At 61.0% G+C, this 11,123-nt stretch overlaps 1 protein-coding gene across 1 annotated transcript; it reads left to right on the forward strand.

Moving 5' to 3' along the window:
• Nucleotides 1-2,170: 2,170 nt before the first annotated feature.
• On the forward strand, nucleotides 2,171-10,664 carry C13H2orf42 (chromosome 13 C2orf42 homolog). Its single transcript, XM_052806510.1, has 8 exons — nucleotides 2,171-3,011; nucleotides 3,718-3,828; nucleotides 4,203-4,307; nucleotides 5,838-5,942; nucleotides 8,043-8,150; nucleotides 9,078-9,178; nucleotides 9,263-9,425; nucleotides 10,428-10,664. Exons 1-8 carry the CDS (start codon nucleotides 2,183-2,185, stop codon nucleotides 10,634-10,636), a joined length of 1,731 nt encoding a protein of 576 aa, XP_052662470.1. The 5' UTR covers nucleotides 2,171-2,182; the 3' UTR covers nucleotides 10,637-10,664.
• The last annotated feature ends 459 nt before the right edge of the window (nucleotides 10,665-11,123 follow it).

Here is an 11,123-nt window from a genome sequence, read left to right on the forward strand (position 1 = left end):
GCCTTCCCGCCCCGTCGGCGGGGTGCGACGTCACGGCGACGGCGGTGACGTCAGCGCAGCGCCCGCCCGCGGGGCCGGGGGTGGGCGAGGCGTTGCCGTTGAAGACACCCCCCCCCCCTCCCCAGACGAAGGGAGGGGATGGTGGGGGGGTCCCGGGCCTACCGCTGAGGCGTTCCGGGGCCTGGTCGTGAGGTGACCGGGGCTGAGGGGAGGCCCCGTTCCGGGTGACCGGCCCCGCGGGGGGTCCCGGTCCCGGTCCCGGTCCCGCCGCACCCGGGGGGGGCCCGGCCCGGCCCGGCCTTCGGTGCAGGGGTTGGGGTCTGTGCTGGTCCCCGCTGGGCAAGCTCTGGTCCTTCCCCTCTCCCCTCGGTGGGCTCCTCTGGCCCATCCTCTCACCCCGGCGGCGGGGGGGGCGTCAGGGGAACCCCCGGTGAGCCGTGCCCTGGCACAGACCCCCGGTTCTCGGTAGTTGGGCCGGGAGCTCGTCCCTCCCGGTGCTGGCAGGCTTGATCCCACGTACATGACCGTTGAGATCCCGGGACCGGCGTAAATTGCCGCAGGAGCAGCTTTTCGGCATCCTTCGTGTCTCGTCGCGTCCACTTTGAGGTGCCGGGTGCCGAGGTCGCATCCATTCTGAGGTGCCGGGTGCCGAGGTCGCATCCGCTTCGAGGTGCTGGGTGCCGAGACGTTGCAGCTCCGGCAGTGACGATAAACCTCCCTTTCGCCTCCGCCCGGGTGTCTCCCGTCTCTCGCCTGCTGCCCTCGCTGGGCACAAAGGCTGGCTCGAAGCCTCGGCTGCCGGCCTGCTGCCAAAAACCTGACACGGGTGGGTCGGGAGGGAATCGGCGCGTTTCTGTCCCGTTCGTGCAGGGGTTTCTCCCCGCTGTCGCTGCCTTAGACCGCCGTTTCCACTTCGGCGTTGCTCGGAGCGGCTCTGGCACGCTCGGCAACTGGTCGGGGGCTCTGTGAGCCCCCTCGCCCGCGCGTTCCCCCGCCCCGCTTTATTTACGTCCCACCTCCTTTATTTAATCTAATTTGCCCCCAGGGAGGGTGAACCCGTGGCTCGGGCCACGAGCGTGCACGTCCCAAAATCTCTCTTTTTAGCCTCGTTTTCCTCCTACGTGGCCGAGACTGGGATATAGCAGGGGGTGGGCGCCGGGGCGGAGGCGGCGGGGTCCGGCCCTTCCAGGGGTGGCAATTTGTCGCTCCGTGCAGGGAGTCACGCCGCCGTGGTGTGTCGTGTTGTTGCCGAAATCCGGAATAAAACTCCTTAACAGCAACGAGAAGTTAAGAAGCGGGCACTCCTTTATTGCAGCGCTGGGCACACGGGGGGGGGGGATCGCTCCACCTATCGTGTGCACCTGTCTAGTCTAATTGTACAGTTTAAATACACTTGCTATACATATTCCTTAAGTTTCTGGGAAATGTTATACATAATCATCAGCTTTCCAGTAAATCGTTAGCGTATGTATATGTCTCTTCACGCAGGCGCAGCAAAGGTCTCTGGTGGTCTTCAGAAGCCCTCTGGTGGTCTTTCATAGTCTTCCTCACTTGTCCGCTTCTTGACCTCTTTTAGCTGATTCTGCGCAGTATGATTCTCATCACTATCTGTATTAGTTTGCATAAAAATGTATACTATGTTCTCTCTTGAAATCTAACCTTGTCAATGATTGGTCTTTCAGTTATCAAGATGGGAAAGGTAGGGAGTTTCCAAGAAGCAAATCTTCTTGGCTTCTTAAAAGAAAATATAAGCCAACGATAATCAGCTAAAAGTACAGTGCTACACATTCTTTAAGGTCTTTAACTACTATAGTCACACACCATAACTTTATATTGCTAAGATTTTAGCTGTAATCAGATTTGATTTCTTTTTAAAGTGTAACGGTGTCACACCCGGGTGTCGCTTCGGCCCTCGGTGGCGAGGAAGGAGCTGAAGTAGCCGACGTGGGACTGCGGCAGGGTGGCGCGGTGGCCGGCAGGGACCCCTGCCCGTCCCGCCGGGACCGGGCAGGCGGTCGCTTCCCCCCGCTCTCTCTCTCTTTCTCCCCTCTGCCTCTGCTGCTGCTGGGGACCGAGGACGGCCGCGTCCCTGCCGTCCCTGCCGTTCCGTCCGCCCTCCCCAACCCCGGGCTGTTAACTGACCCCTCCCCACCGATCTCTGCCCTTCCAGGTTCCCCGGAGGATGGAGCCGGCGTCGGTGAGGACGAAAGTCCCCTCCTTCCTGTCCGACCTGGGGAAGGCCACGCTCCGGGGTATCCGGAAATGTCCCCGCTGCGGCACTTACAACGGCACCCGAGGCCTGAGCTGCAAGAACAAGAACTGCGGGACCGTCTTCCGCTACGGCACGCGCAAGCAGCCCGGCGTCGACGCCGTCAAGATCATCACCGGCTCCGACTTACAGGTTTATTCGGTGCGGCAGAGGGACCGGGGACCGGATTACCGGTGCTTCGTGGAGCTGGGGGTCTCGGAGACGGCCATCCAGACGGTAGACGGGACCATCATCACGCAGCTCAGCTCCGGCCGCTGCTACGTGCCTTCGTGTCTGAAAGCGGCCACGCAAGGCGTGGTGGAGAACCAGTGCCAGCACGTCAAACTGGCCCTGAACTGCCAGACCGAGGCGACCCCCCTCACCCTGAAAAGCTCGGTGCTCAACTCCATGCAGGCTTCGCCCGAAACCAAACAAACCATATGGCAGCTGGCGACCGAGCCCACGGGACCGCTGGTGCAGCGGATCACCAAGAACGTCCTGGTGGTGAAGTGCAAGGCCAGCCAGAAGCACAGCCTCGGCTACCTGCACGCCTCCTTCGCCCAGAAAATGAGCGCCAAGACGCTGACGGACCACAGGTTCTCCTGCTCCTGCCAGGCTCTGAAGCCCGGCAAGGGCGGCCCGGCCGAGGAGGAGGCGCCGGCACCGCCGCGCTGCATTCACTTCTTCGCCTGCATCTGCGCCTTCGCCAGCGACGAGAGCCTGGCGCAGGAGTTCGCCGACTTCCTCGCCTACGACTCCGGCGGTAGGTGGGGGGTGATGTGCAGAGGATTTGGGAGGGAGGGGGCTGTCAAGGGGCCCTGTCAGACTGATGCCTCCCGCTCGTGCCCTGACAGCTGCTTTGCTTTGCCTGGGCTGCCCTTACACCTGCTCCCTATCAGTGCTTCGTTAGCTGGGGCTTTATTATTTCCTGCCCCCCTCCCTCTGCAAGCGGAGGGCTTTGTGGGGAGTGATTTCTCCGGGGCTGCAGCTTGCCCCTGGCTCCCGGAGCGGGCTTGGAGCTGGGTCTCCTCTTCCCTTTGGGCCGGAGCGGTGCCGCGGGAAGCCCGGCTCGTTGTGAACCCCCCTCCCGTGGCCGCAGCCGCTGGGGTTCGGTCCCCCCGGGGGGGTTGTGCGCCCCAGTAGGTGTGCCTAGATAATCCTGCCCTGCCTTTAGTCACCCAAAGGTGAAAATCTGCCCTGAGGAAAGCAACCTGGGTCACATGAGTGAATTAAAATCAAGGCGCATCTCAGTGTTTCCCCCCCCCAAGAAAGGGGTGTGTCTGCGGGGCCAGCAGGGATTTGGGGTTTCTCCGAGGACATTTGGGGCGTGCTGGGAGGTCTCGGGGGGGGGGGGGGGGGGGGGGGGGCGAGTGCCGGCGTGGGGAGGGGGACACGAGACCCCCGTGTCCCCGCAGCGCTGCTGCCTTTGGTTGAGATGCTTTTTAAGGACAGAGGCTTGTTTCTCCTAGGTCTGAAAGGGATGGCGGTCCCGCAGTTGGTGAGCGGCCCCGATTCCACGGTGCGGGCTGGGGAGGCGGCTGCTGCGAAGCCCAAGAAGAGGAAAAAGGACGCGACGCCCGGTGAGTGTCGTCAGCTGCCGGCTCTGTGGGAGGGGGCGGACGTGGTCTGAGGCCGAAAGCCGTTGGTTGCCCACCTGGCACGACCGCAGGAGGGGCGGCCCCGCCACGACTTGCCGGACTCGTAGCCGGCCGTGTCCGGCGGGAGCTTTCGGAGAGAGGCTCTGGGTGTCGGGCGCACGCCTGCCCCGCGTCTGAGTGGGTCTTTTAGTGGTCGGCAGCGGTGTTAAGGTGGAAAAAGCTGTGGTGACAGCCCGCCCTAAGGAGAGAGGTGACTTTTCCCTCCCACCCACCCTGCCTGCGGCAGGCGTGCTGGCATGGGGTGCCTGCAGACCTCCGGGGCTCGTGTGCTGACGCTCTCTGAAACGATCCCTCAGGGACGCAGGCGACCAGCCCTCTCCTGGCTCAAGACCCGGCTCACAGCAACCCCAGGAGAAGCAGCCTGAAGAAGCCGGCCGTCGCCTCCTCGCTGAAAAGACACGGTAAGCTTCGGCCGCGCGCCTCGCCGGCGGTCGGGAGCGCTCGGGGACCGGGCGGACGCCCGCGGCCGTCCGGTTCGTGCCGCCGTAAACCCTGCGGAGGGGACGGCCGAGCCCTCCCCGTCCGTCCCTGGCTCTAGGAGGCGAAATTGGGCTCGGTCACCCTCCCCGCTCCCTCGGCGTTACCGGTAGCTGCGTGTGTCTCGCGGAGCTTCGGGTGCTGGCGTAGCTCTGGCTGGCTGTAAGCGTGGTTGTCGGAGAGGGACGATGCCAGCGCGCTCCCGGGGTGGCTCGCTCTTTGGCGGATTTCTCGGTGCGGCAAGCTGAAAGAAGTTGGCTTGCGGTGGTGCCGGCGCGGTCGTGAGCGGGGCGGCCGTTGTTACGTTAATGTCTCCTGATGCAATTAAAAGTGCCATCTTGGGTAAAACGGGTAGGCGAATCGGCTCAGGCGAAGTTGTGAGCTGGTTTCCGTTGCTTTTTTGCCGCCGCCGGTGTTTGCGGTATCTCTTAATGATGTCCAGAGCTGCTGGGCGGAGGGGACGTGAGGCCAGGGTAGCGGTGGTTTCTAGCGGCAGATTCTCGCCCGGAAGCGCCGTCCGGGGTCTGGCCGGGCGCGGGGAGCGTGCCAGCTGTGAAGGAGACGACGGCAACGCGGGTAACCCCGGCCACCTCGGGGAGATAGATTGTTTTGGGCACGTCATACGTAGTGACTAACTGTTGTCCCTCAGCAGACGGCTGTGTGTTCCTACGTGTTTATAGGTGATGTCTGAAGAGGGAAGGATCGGTTCGATGCCATGAAAACCTGTGGGTTTTCCCAGCGACTCGGAGCCCTTTAGAGAAAGCTGCTCTTGCTGCTCGTAATGGTCTGTGCCAGGGTCGCAGCCTTTGTTTAGTGCTTTTGTTTAGTGCTTTCGTTCCTCTTTTAGCTTTAGTTTTGGCCTAGAAAGTGGTACAAATCTCTTCTTATTTTTCCCCTTTCCCCCCGAGGCAGAGCGCATCCATCTCGCCCCACAGCCTGCGATGGCTCGGTTGGCTCCTGCAAACGCCCCCGGGAGCGTGTCGGCGCTCACGGGGAGGGGAGGACGTGTCGGGTCCCGCTCCCGGGGATCGGAACTGCCAAGGCAGCTGCCCGGTGAGACGGCGTAATTGTACCACGGTGCTGAGGCGGCAGCTCTTGCCGAGAGCAGACGGGGGTTTTAAAAGGAGGAGATGGCCGCAGTTAAAGCAGTCCTGCGTTTCCAAGCCCTGGGAGCGAGGTGCCCAAGGCAGCAGCATGGAATTCATCGAGCTGGTGGAAAGACAGTTTTGTTGTTTGGTTTTTGTCCCGAGGCCTTTCTGAGCTCTGTTTAACGCAGGGAGTCGTGTCCGTGCTGCCGGGCAAACTCGTGCAGGTAAAACGGGGAATACTGGACTGGAGCTGCGCCTGCGGGGCAGCCGCTCGGGCTCGGTTATTTCTCCTGCCCGTCTGGTTTGGCGCTTCACTTCTTTTGTATGCCGATGTGGATTCCGATTTCCCTTCCCTTTCTTTTGCAGGCTGTACCCAGCTGCTGGACGAGTCACAGGTGACCCTCTCCTTCCAGGACTGGCTGGCCAGCGTCACCGAACGCATCCATCAAACCATGCATTACCAGTTTGAGGGTAAGGCTTCGAGGACCGCCTCGGGAGAGCCTTTGGGCTGTCTCCACTCCGCTCTGCGCTGCGCGCCACCTCTGTCATTAAGCTCTTGGCAGCATTAAGTAACTAACTAACTGTTAGGCCCGAGGCAGGCGAGTGCTTTGCCCAGCTTGGTGCAAATGTTGTTATTTTACCCTGGGAAGTTTCTGTTGGCTTTGATTTGTTTCCTGTACGTGGGCTTAATGCTTATCAGCAGCCGGGTGTTTGTGTTGTTTGTGTTTGTGTTTGTTTTGTTTATGGTGGGGAAGGGAGAAGAGCTTATAGAGGCTTGAATTCAAAAACTGCGTGGGGCCACGCAGAGGAGGTGAGGTAAAGTAAGGTGAGATGCCTCGTGTGGCATTAGGTCTCAGAAATGCTGGCAATCCACTTCTTTTCCTCCTGTGGCTGTCCACAGCGCTCTGCTGTCTCCCTCGCCGCCCCCCCCCCCCACCCCCCCCAGTGTCGCAGTGGCAGGGCTCTGGTGCCCCCCCTGCACATATGGCTACAGGCGATGGCTTGTGGCTGTAATACCTGGGGGGGGGGGGGGGGGGAATACTGTCAGTTACCTGCACCGCCCCGCTGCCCCAGCGAGTGAGCAGAACGGGACTTGTGTGGGCAGCAGGGCACGTCTTTGGCCCGTCCTCCAGCCCAAGGCAGCAGCTTGTGTTTGTTTGTTAGAGCTGTAAACATCCGTAACGGGGATGTACTTCGTAAGTCAGTCAGTCTCTCTCTTGGCTGCTGGGAGAGGTGTGCCTGGCAGGCAGGCGCTGCAGGGCAGCTGGGCTCACTTGAAGAGAAGGATCCCCAAAAAATGCCTGAAGGGGAGAAGCTCTTTCCAAGCAATGTAAGAAAGAGCACTGTGAGTTAGTTTGTCGCATAGGACAAACAAACAAAAACAACACACACGTCCTGCTATTCAGCAGCTGTCACTGCAAGGTGTCATTAAGTGCAGGAAGCACGCGAGGACGCAGCCACTGGCAGCAACAGCTAAGAGCCACAGTCTGTTGCGTTCAGCTCATGGTTGGACTCACTGATCCTAAGGGTCTTTTCCGACCTAAGTGAATCTGCGGTTCTTAAAGAAGACAGTTACGTTGTCACCACCCGGCCCCCTTCAGCAGCATCACCCTCACTTACTCACTTAGCAGAGTGACCCACAGGCTGCAGGGGCACAGCCCCACTGCCACGCTCCCCAGGATGAGGCAGACAGGGACACGCTGGAACAGATCCAGCACAGGACGGCAGAGCTAATAGAGGGACTGGGGTCTCAAGCGATGAGCCGGGGCTGTCACCTGGAGCGCAGACAGCACGAGGGGGAGTCACTGCTCAGAAAGGTCATAGAATAGCTCGAGGCAGAAGGGACTCTGGCACGGTTTAACCCCAGTCAGCAACTGGCACCACAGAGCTGCTCACTCCCTCCTCCTGTCCCATGGGATGAGGAAGAGAATCTAAAGTAAGTAAGTAAGTAAACTCACAGGCTGAGATAAGAACAGTTTAATAATAAAGTATGATTGATAGTAATGAAGAGGAAGATGATAACAAAGAGAGTGAAATAAACATAACCCAAGAAAAGACAAGTGACACACAGTGCAATTGCTCACCCCCTGCTGACCGATGCCTGAGCAGCCACCCCAGCCAACTCCCCCCAGTTTATATACTGAGAGCACACTGTTCTATGGTATGGGATATCCCTTTGCCTAGTTCAGGGCAGCTGTCCTGGCCCTGCTCCCTCCCAGCTTCTGCACCTGCTCAGTGGCAGAGCACAGGAAACTGAAAAATCCCTAACTTTGTGTAAGTAAGTAAGTGAAGTGCCGCTTAACAACAACTAAAAGGAGCTCCTCACAAGACTAGATGTTGCCGTCCTGCTTGAGCTAGGGGGAGAGAGGGCCTGGGGAAACGTCACAAAGTAAAGCAACGAAGTCTGAATTCCAGAAAATAGTTTACTGTGAAGGGGCAGCAGATCTCGCCAGTGCTTTTCGAGCCAGCAGTAGTGAAGACACTGAAACATTGAGGAGGATGGGGGGAGGCTGTGCTTGAACACCACCACCTCACCCTCACCCCATGTCATGTTGTTCGTGCCCACAACAGGCAAGCCCGAGCCGCTGGTGTTCCACATCCCTCAGGCTTTCTTTGATGCGCTGCAGCAGAGGATCTCCAGCGGGAGCACAAAGAAGAGGCTGCCCAACTCCACTACAGGTGAGATATTGCACTTACATGCAGCCAACCCCCTTTGCCTACTGGTTAAGGCAGGCTGCTTTTGGAGGAAAAAAGCAGCAGCAGCCACAACAAGAAAAAGATTCCTTGCTCCCCCTTGGTTTCTAGCAGCTTTTCCCCTCCCTGCAGCTAAGTGGGAAATAGCACAGCTGTACAACCAAGCCCCAGGGCAGAGGACACAAGCTAAGCAGGAGACACAGCCTCTACTACGCCGGACATGGCCATCGGCTCCCGCCTAAGTCTAGCCTAAAGCCCCAGCCTGACCCCAGGCACCGGTTCTCTCAGCGTTTAGCAGGGCACGAGAGTAGCACGAGCCTGGGCTGTGAGAGTAAACCCCAGCCCCAGCAAAGCTTAAAGCTGAGACTTTACTCCCCACATCACCTCCACCGAGCTCTGCCTCTGAGCCAAAGGGCAGGTCACAGCCCTCGGTGCTGGCAAGTATCATTGCCGCTTTACACCCTCTCTGCTACCCAAGTGTGGAGTATAAAGCCAGACTTCAGCACGCGCTCAGGGCTCTCTACAAAGTTAAATGCACCGCGTCAGCGCTGCAGGAGAACAAGTCGCTGCCTCTGCTGCAGCAAGGCCCCGGGACCACCAATGCCAGCCCCATCTGTGCCCCCATCATCAGTACAAGCCGAGACAAAAGCACCTCTCTGAAGCCCAACATCAGTTAGAATTCGCTTTATTAGTAGGTATTAACAGAGCCCTGGGGAAGAGTCCACCAGCAAGGACAAAGTCAGGTACTCGGGAGCTGGGGCTGGCTCCCAGACAAGGCAGGTAGCCAGAAGCTGGAGTAAGACCTGAGGCCAAAGAAAAAGGGGGAGAAGAAAAGGGTAAGAACAAAGCACCCCCAGTTTCACAGTGAGCCACAGCCCCCCCCACCCCTCACTGCCCTTTCCCTCCCCGCAGCTTTTGTCCGCAAGGACGCCCTTCCCCTGGGCACCTTCTCCAAGTACACGTGGCACATCACCAACGTCCTGCAGGTCAAGCAGATCTTTGATACGCCCGAGGTAAGGGGGGGAAGGCAGCCCCCCAGCCCCACCGCTGCCCCTTAACCCAGCCCCTCACCTGGGTGCTCCCGTGCTCGCCGGCAGCTGCCGCTGGAGATCACACGCAGCTTCATCCAGAACCGGGACGGGACCTACGAGCTCTTCAGGTGCCCCAAGGTGGAGGTGGAGAGCATCGCCGAGGCCTACGGGCACCTGGAGAAGCAGCCAGCCATCCGGCCCCTGGAGCTCAAGACCTTCCTCAAAGTGGGTAAGTGGGGCCAGCTCAGCTCCCAGCCCGCCTTGGGGGGCAACAACCCCCCCAGCCCAGCCAGGCAGCCCCAGTCTGAGGTGCCCTGGCCCGGGAGCCCGGCTGGTCTTGGAGGGACACCAGTGGATCCCACCAGCCCCCCGAGAAGACTCTCCCCCCAACATGGGAGCAGCAGCCCAAGCCTCCTGCCAGAAGCCTGGAGCAGCAAGACGCCTGCAGAGCCACGGGGGGGCCCAGGCCCACCCCCCTCCTCTGCTAGCAGTTCTTTTAAGTGCTGCATTCCTCCTCCATGCCTGGGACTGGGGGGTCCCAGCAAGAAGGGTGCCCCCCCCCACCCTGGCAGGCCAGCCCCCAGGAACAAGGTAGACCCCCCCTTGTTCCTACCCACACACAGGGCCCCAGTCATCAGGGGGGGCCCCCGAAGCCCAAAGGGGCCCCTGCCCCAGACCCCCACCCGGGGGGGGGGCCCCGAAGCCCAAAGGGGCCCCTGCCCCAGACCCCCACCCAAGGGGGGGCCCTCCCCCGGGGAGTGGCCCCTCCCCTGGGAGGAGCCTCGCCCGGGGCAGGGCTCCTCCCCCTGGGAAGACCCCTCCCCAGGAGGCTCCTCCCAGGAGAGGCCCCCCTCCGGGGAGCGGCCCCTCCCCCGGGAGGAGCCTCCCGGGGGCGGGGTCTTCCCCGGGGGAGGAGCCCTGCCCCCAGGGGAGGGCCCCCCCGGCCGGCCGGCCGCACGTCACACCCCGGTGCCCGCCCTCCCACCAAAAAAAAAAAAAAGTTAAATCTCAAACACTTGAGATAGGTTCGGCGGACTAGAGGGGCCCCCACGCAAAACAAAACCCAAGCACACTCACCCACCGCCCCAAACACGGCACCGCATCCGCCTCAGCACCTGCCCAAAACAAACAGCGAACACACACAAAAAAAGTCAAATAACGACCCCACCAGAGGGAGACAAACCTCGACACTCCACCACAGGAGGACCCTCAGCCCACTCTCTCCCCCCAGGAAACACCTCCCCCACGCAGAAGGAGCCCACCCCCTTCATCATCGAGTGGATCCCCAACATCCTCCCCCAGTCCCGCATCGGCGAGCTCCGCATCAAGTTCCAGTACGGCCACCACGGCGGCCCCCAGCCCGGCGCCGACCACCGGCCCCCCGCCGCCGTCGAGCCGCCGCTGGAGCTCACCCCGCTCACCACCATCACCTTCCCCTGAGACCCCCGGGGGGGGCACAGCACCCACCTCAACACACGTCCCGAGCCCACTCCACAGCTCTGCTCCTCCACGACCACCTGCAAAAAAATAAAAATTGACACACCACGGGTGCCCTGAGCCTCCCTGCACCCACCACAGGGGTGGGGGGGACAGCCGGGGGCTCACACCAAGGACAGCCCAGGCTTGAAGGGGGAGGCACTGGGGGGGGGCCACAGAGCAGTGGGGCTCCAGCCACCCCTGGGAAAAACAGGAGGGAACACTCAACCACCACCACCCCCCCAAGGGGCTCTGGGGGTCCTTACCTGGGTCTCCCCACCATCCACTCCTCACCTGCAGGAGCTGCACCAGGTCCTGGAAAAGAGAAAAAGACAGCCCCCCCCTCACCCCAGGGAGGGCCACCAACACCCCAACCGGGGCCAGCAGAACCAAAGGCACTTCATCCATCCATCCTCCAGCAGAGCCAAGGACTCACACCTGCAAGGCTGAA

The sequence above is a fragment of the Harpia harpyja genome, chromosome 13 (assembly GCF_026419915.1).
Source record: "Harpia harpyja isolate bHarHar1 chromosome 13, bHarHar1 primary haplotype, whole genome shotgun sequence".
Classification (NCBI taxonomy): domain Eukaryota; kingdom Metazoa; phylum Chordata; class Aves; order Accipitriformes; family Accipitridae; genus Harpia; species Harpia harpyja.

What these genes read in the sequence shown, in the direction of transcription:
- C13H2orf42 (XM_052806510.1), top strand. Translation starts at nt 2,183, where the DNA reads ATGGAGCCGGCGTCGGTGAGGACGAAAGTCCCCTCCTTCCTGTCCGAC. An exon ending in AGATCTTTGATACGCCCGAG is followed by an intron (nt 9,179 to 9,262) that starts GTAAGGGGGGGA and finishes GCTCGCCGGCAG; the next exon opens with CTGCCGCTGGAGATCACACG. An exon ending in CAAGACCTTCCTCAAAGTGG is followed by an intron (nt 9,426 to 10,427) that starts GTAAGTGGGGCC and finishes CTCTCCCCCCAG; the next exon opens with GAAACACCTCCCCCACGCAG.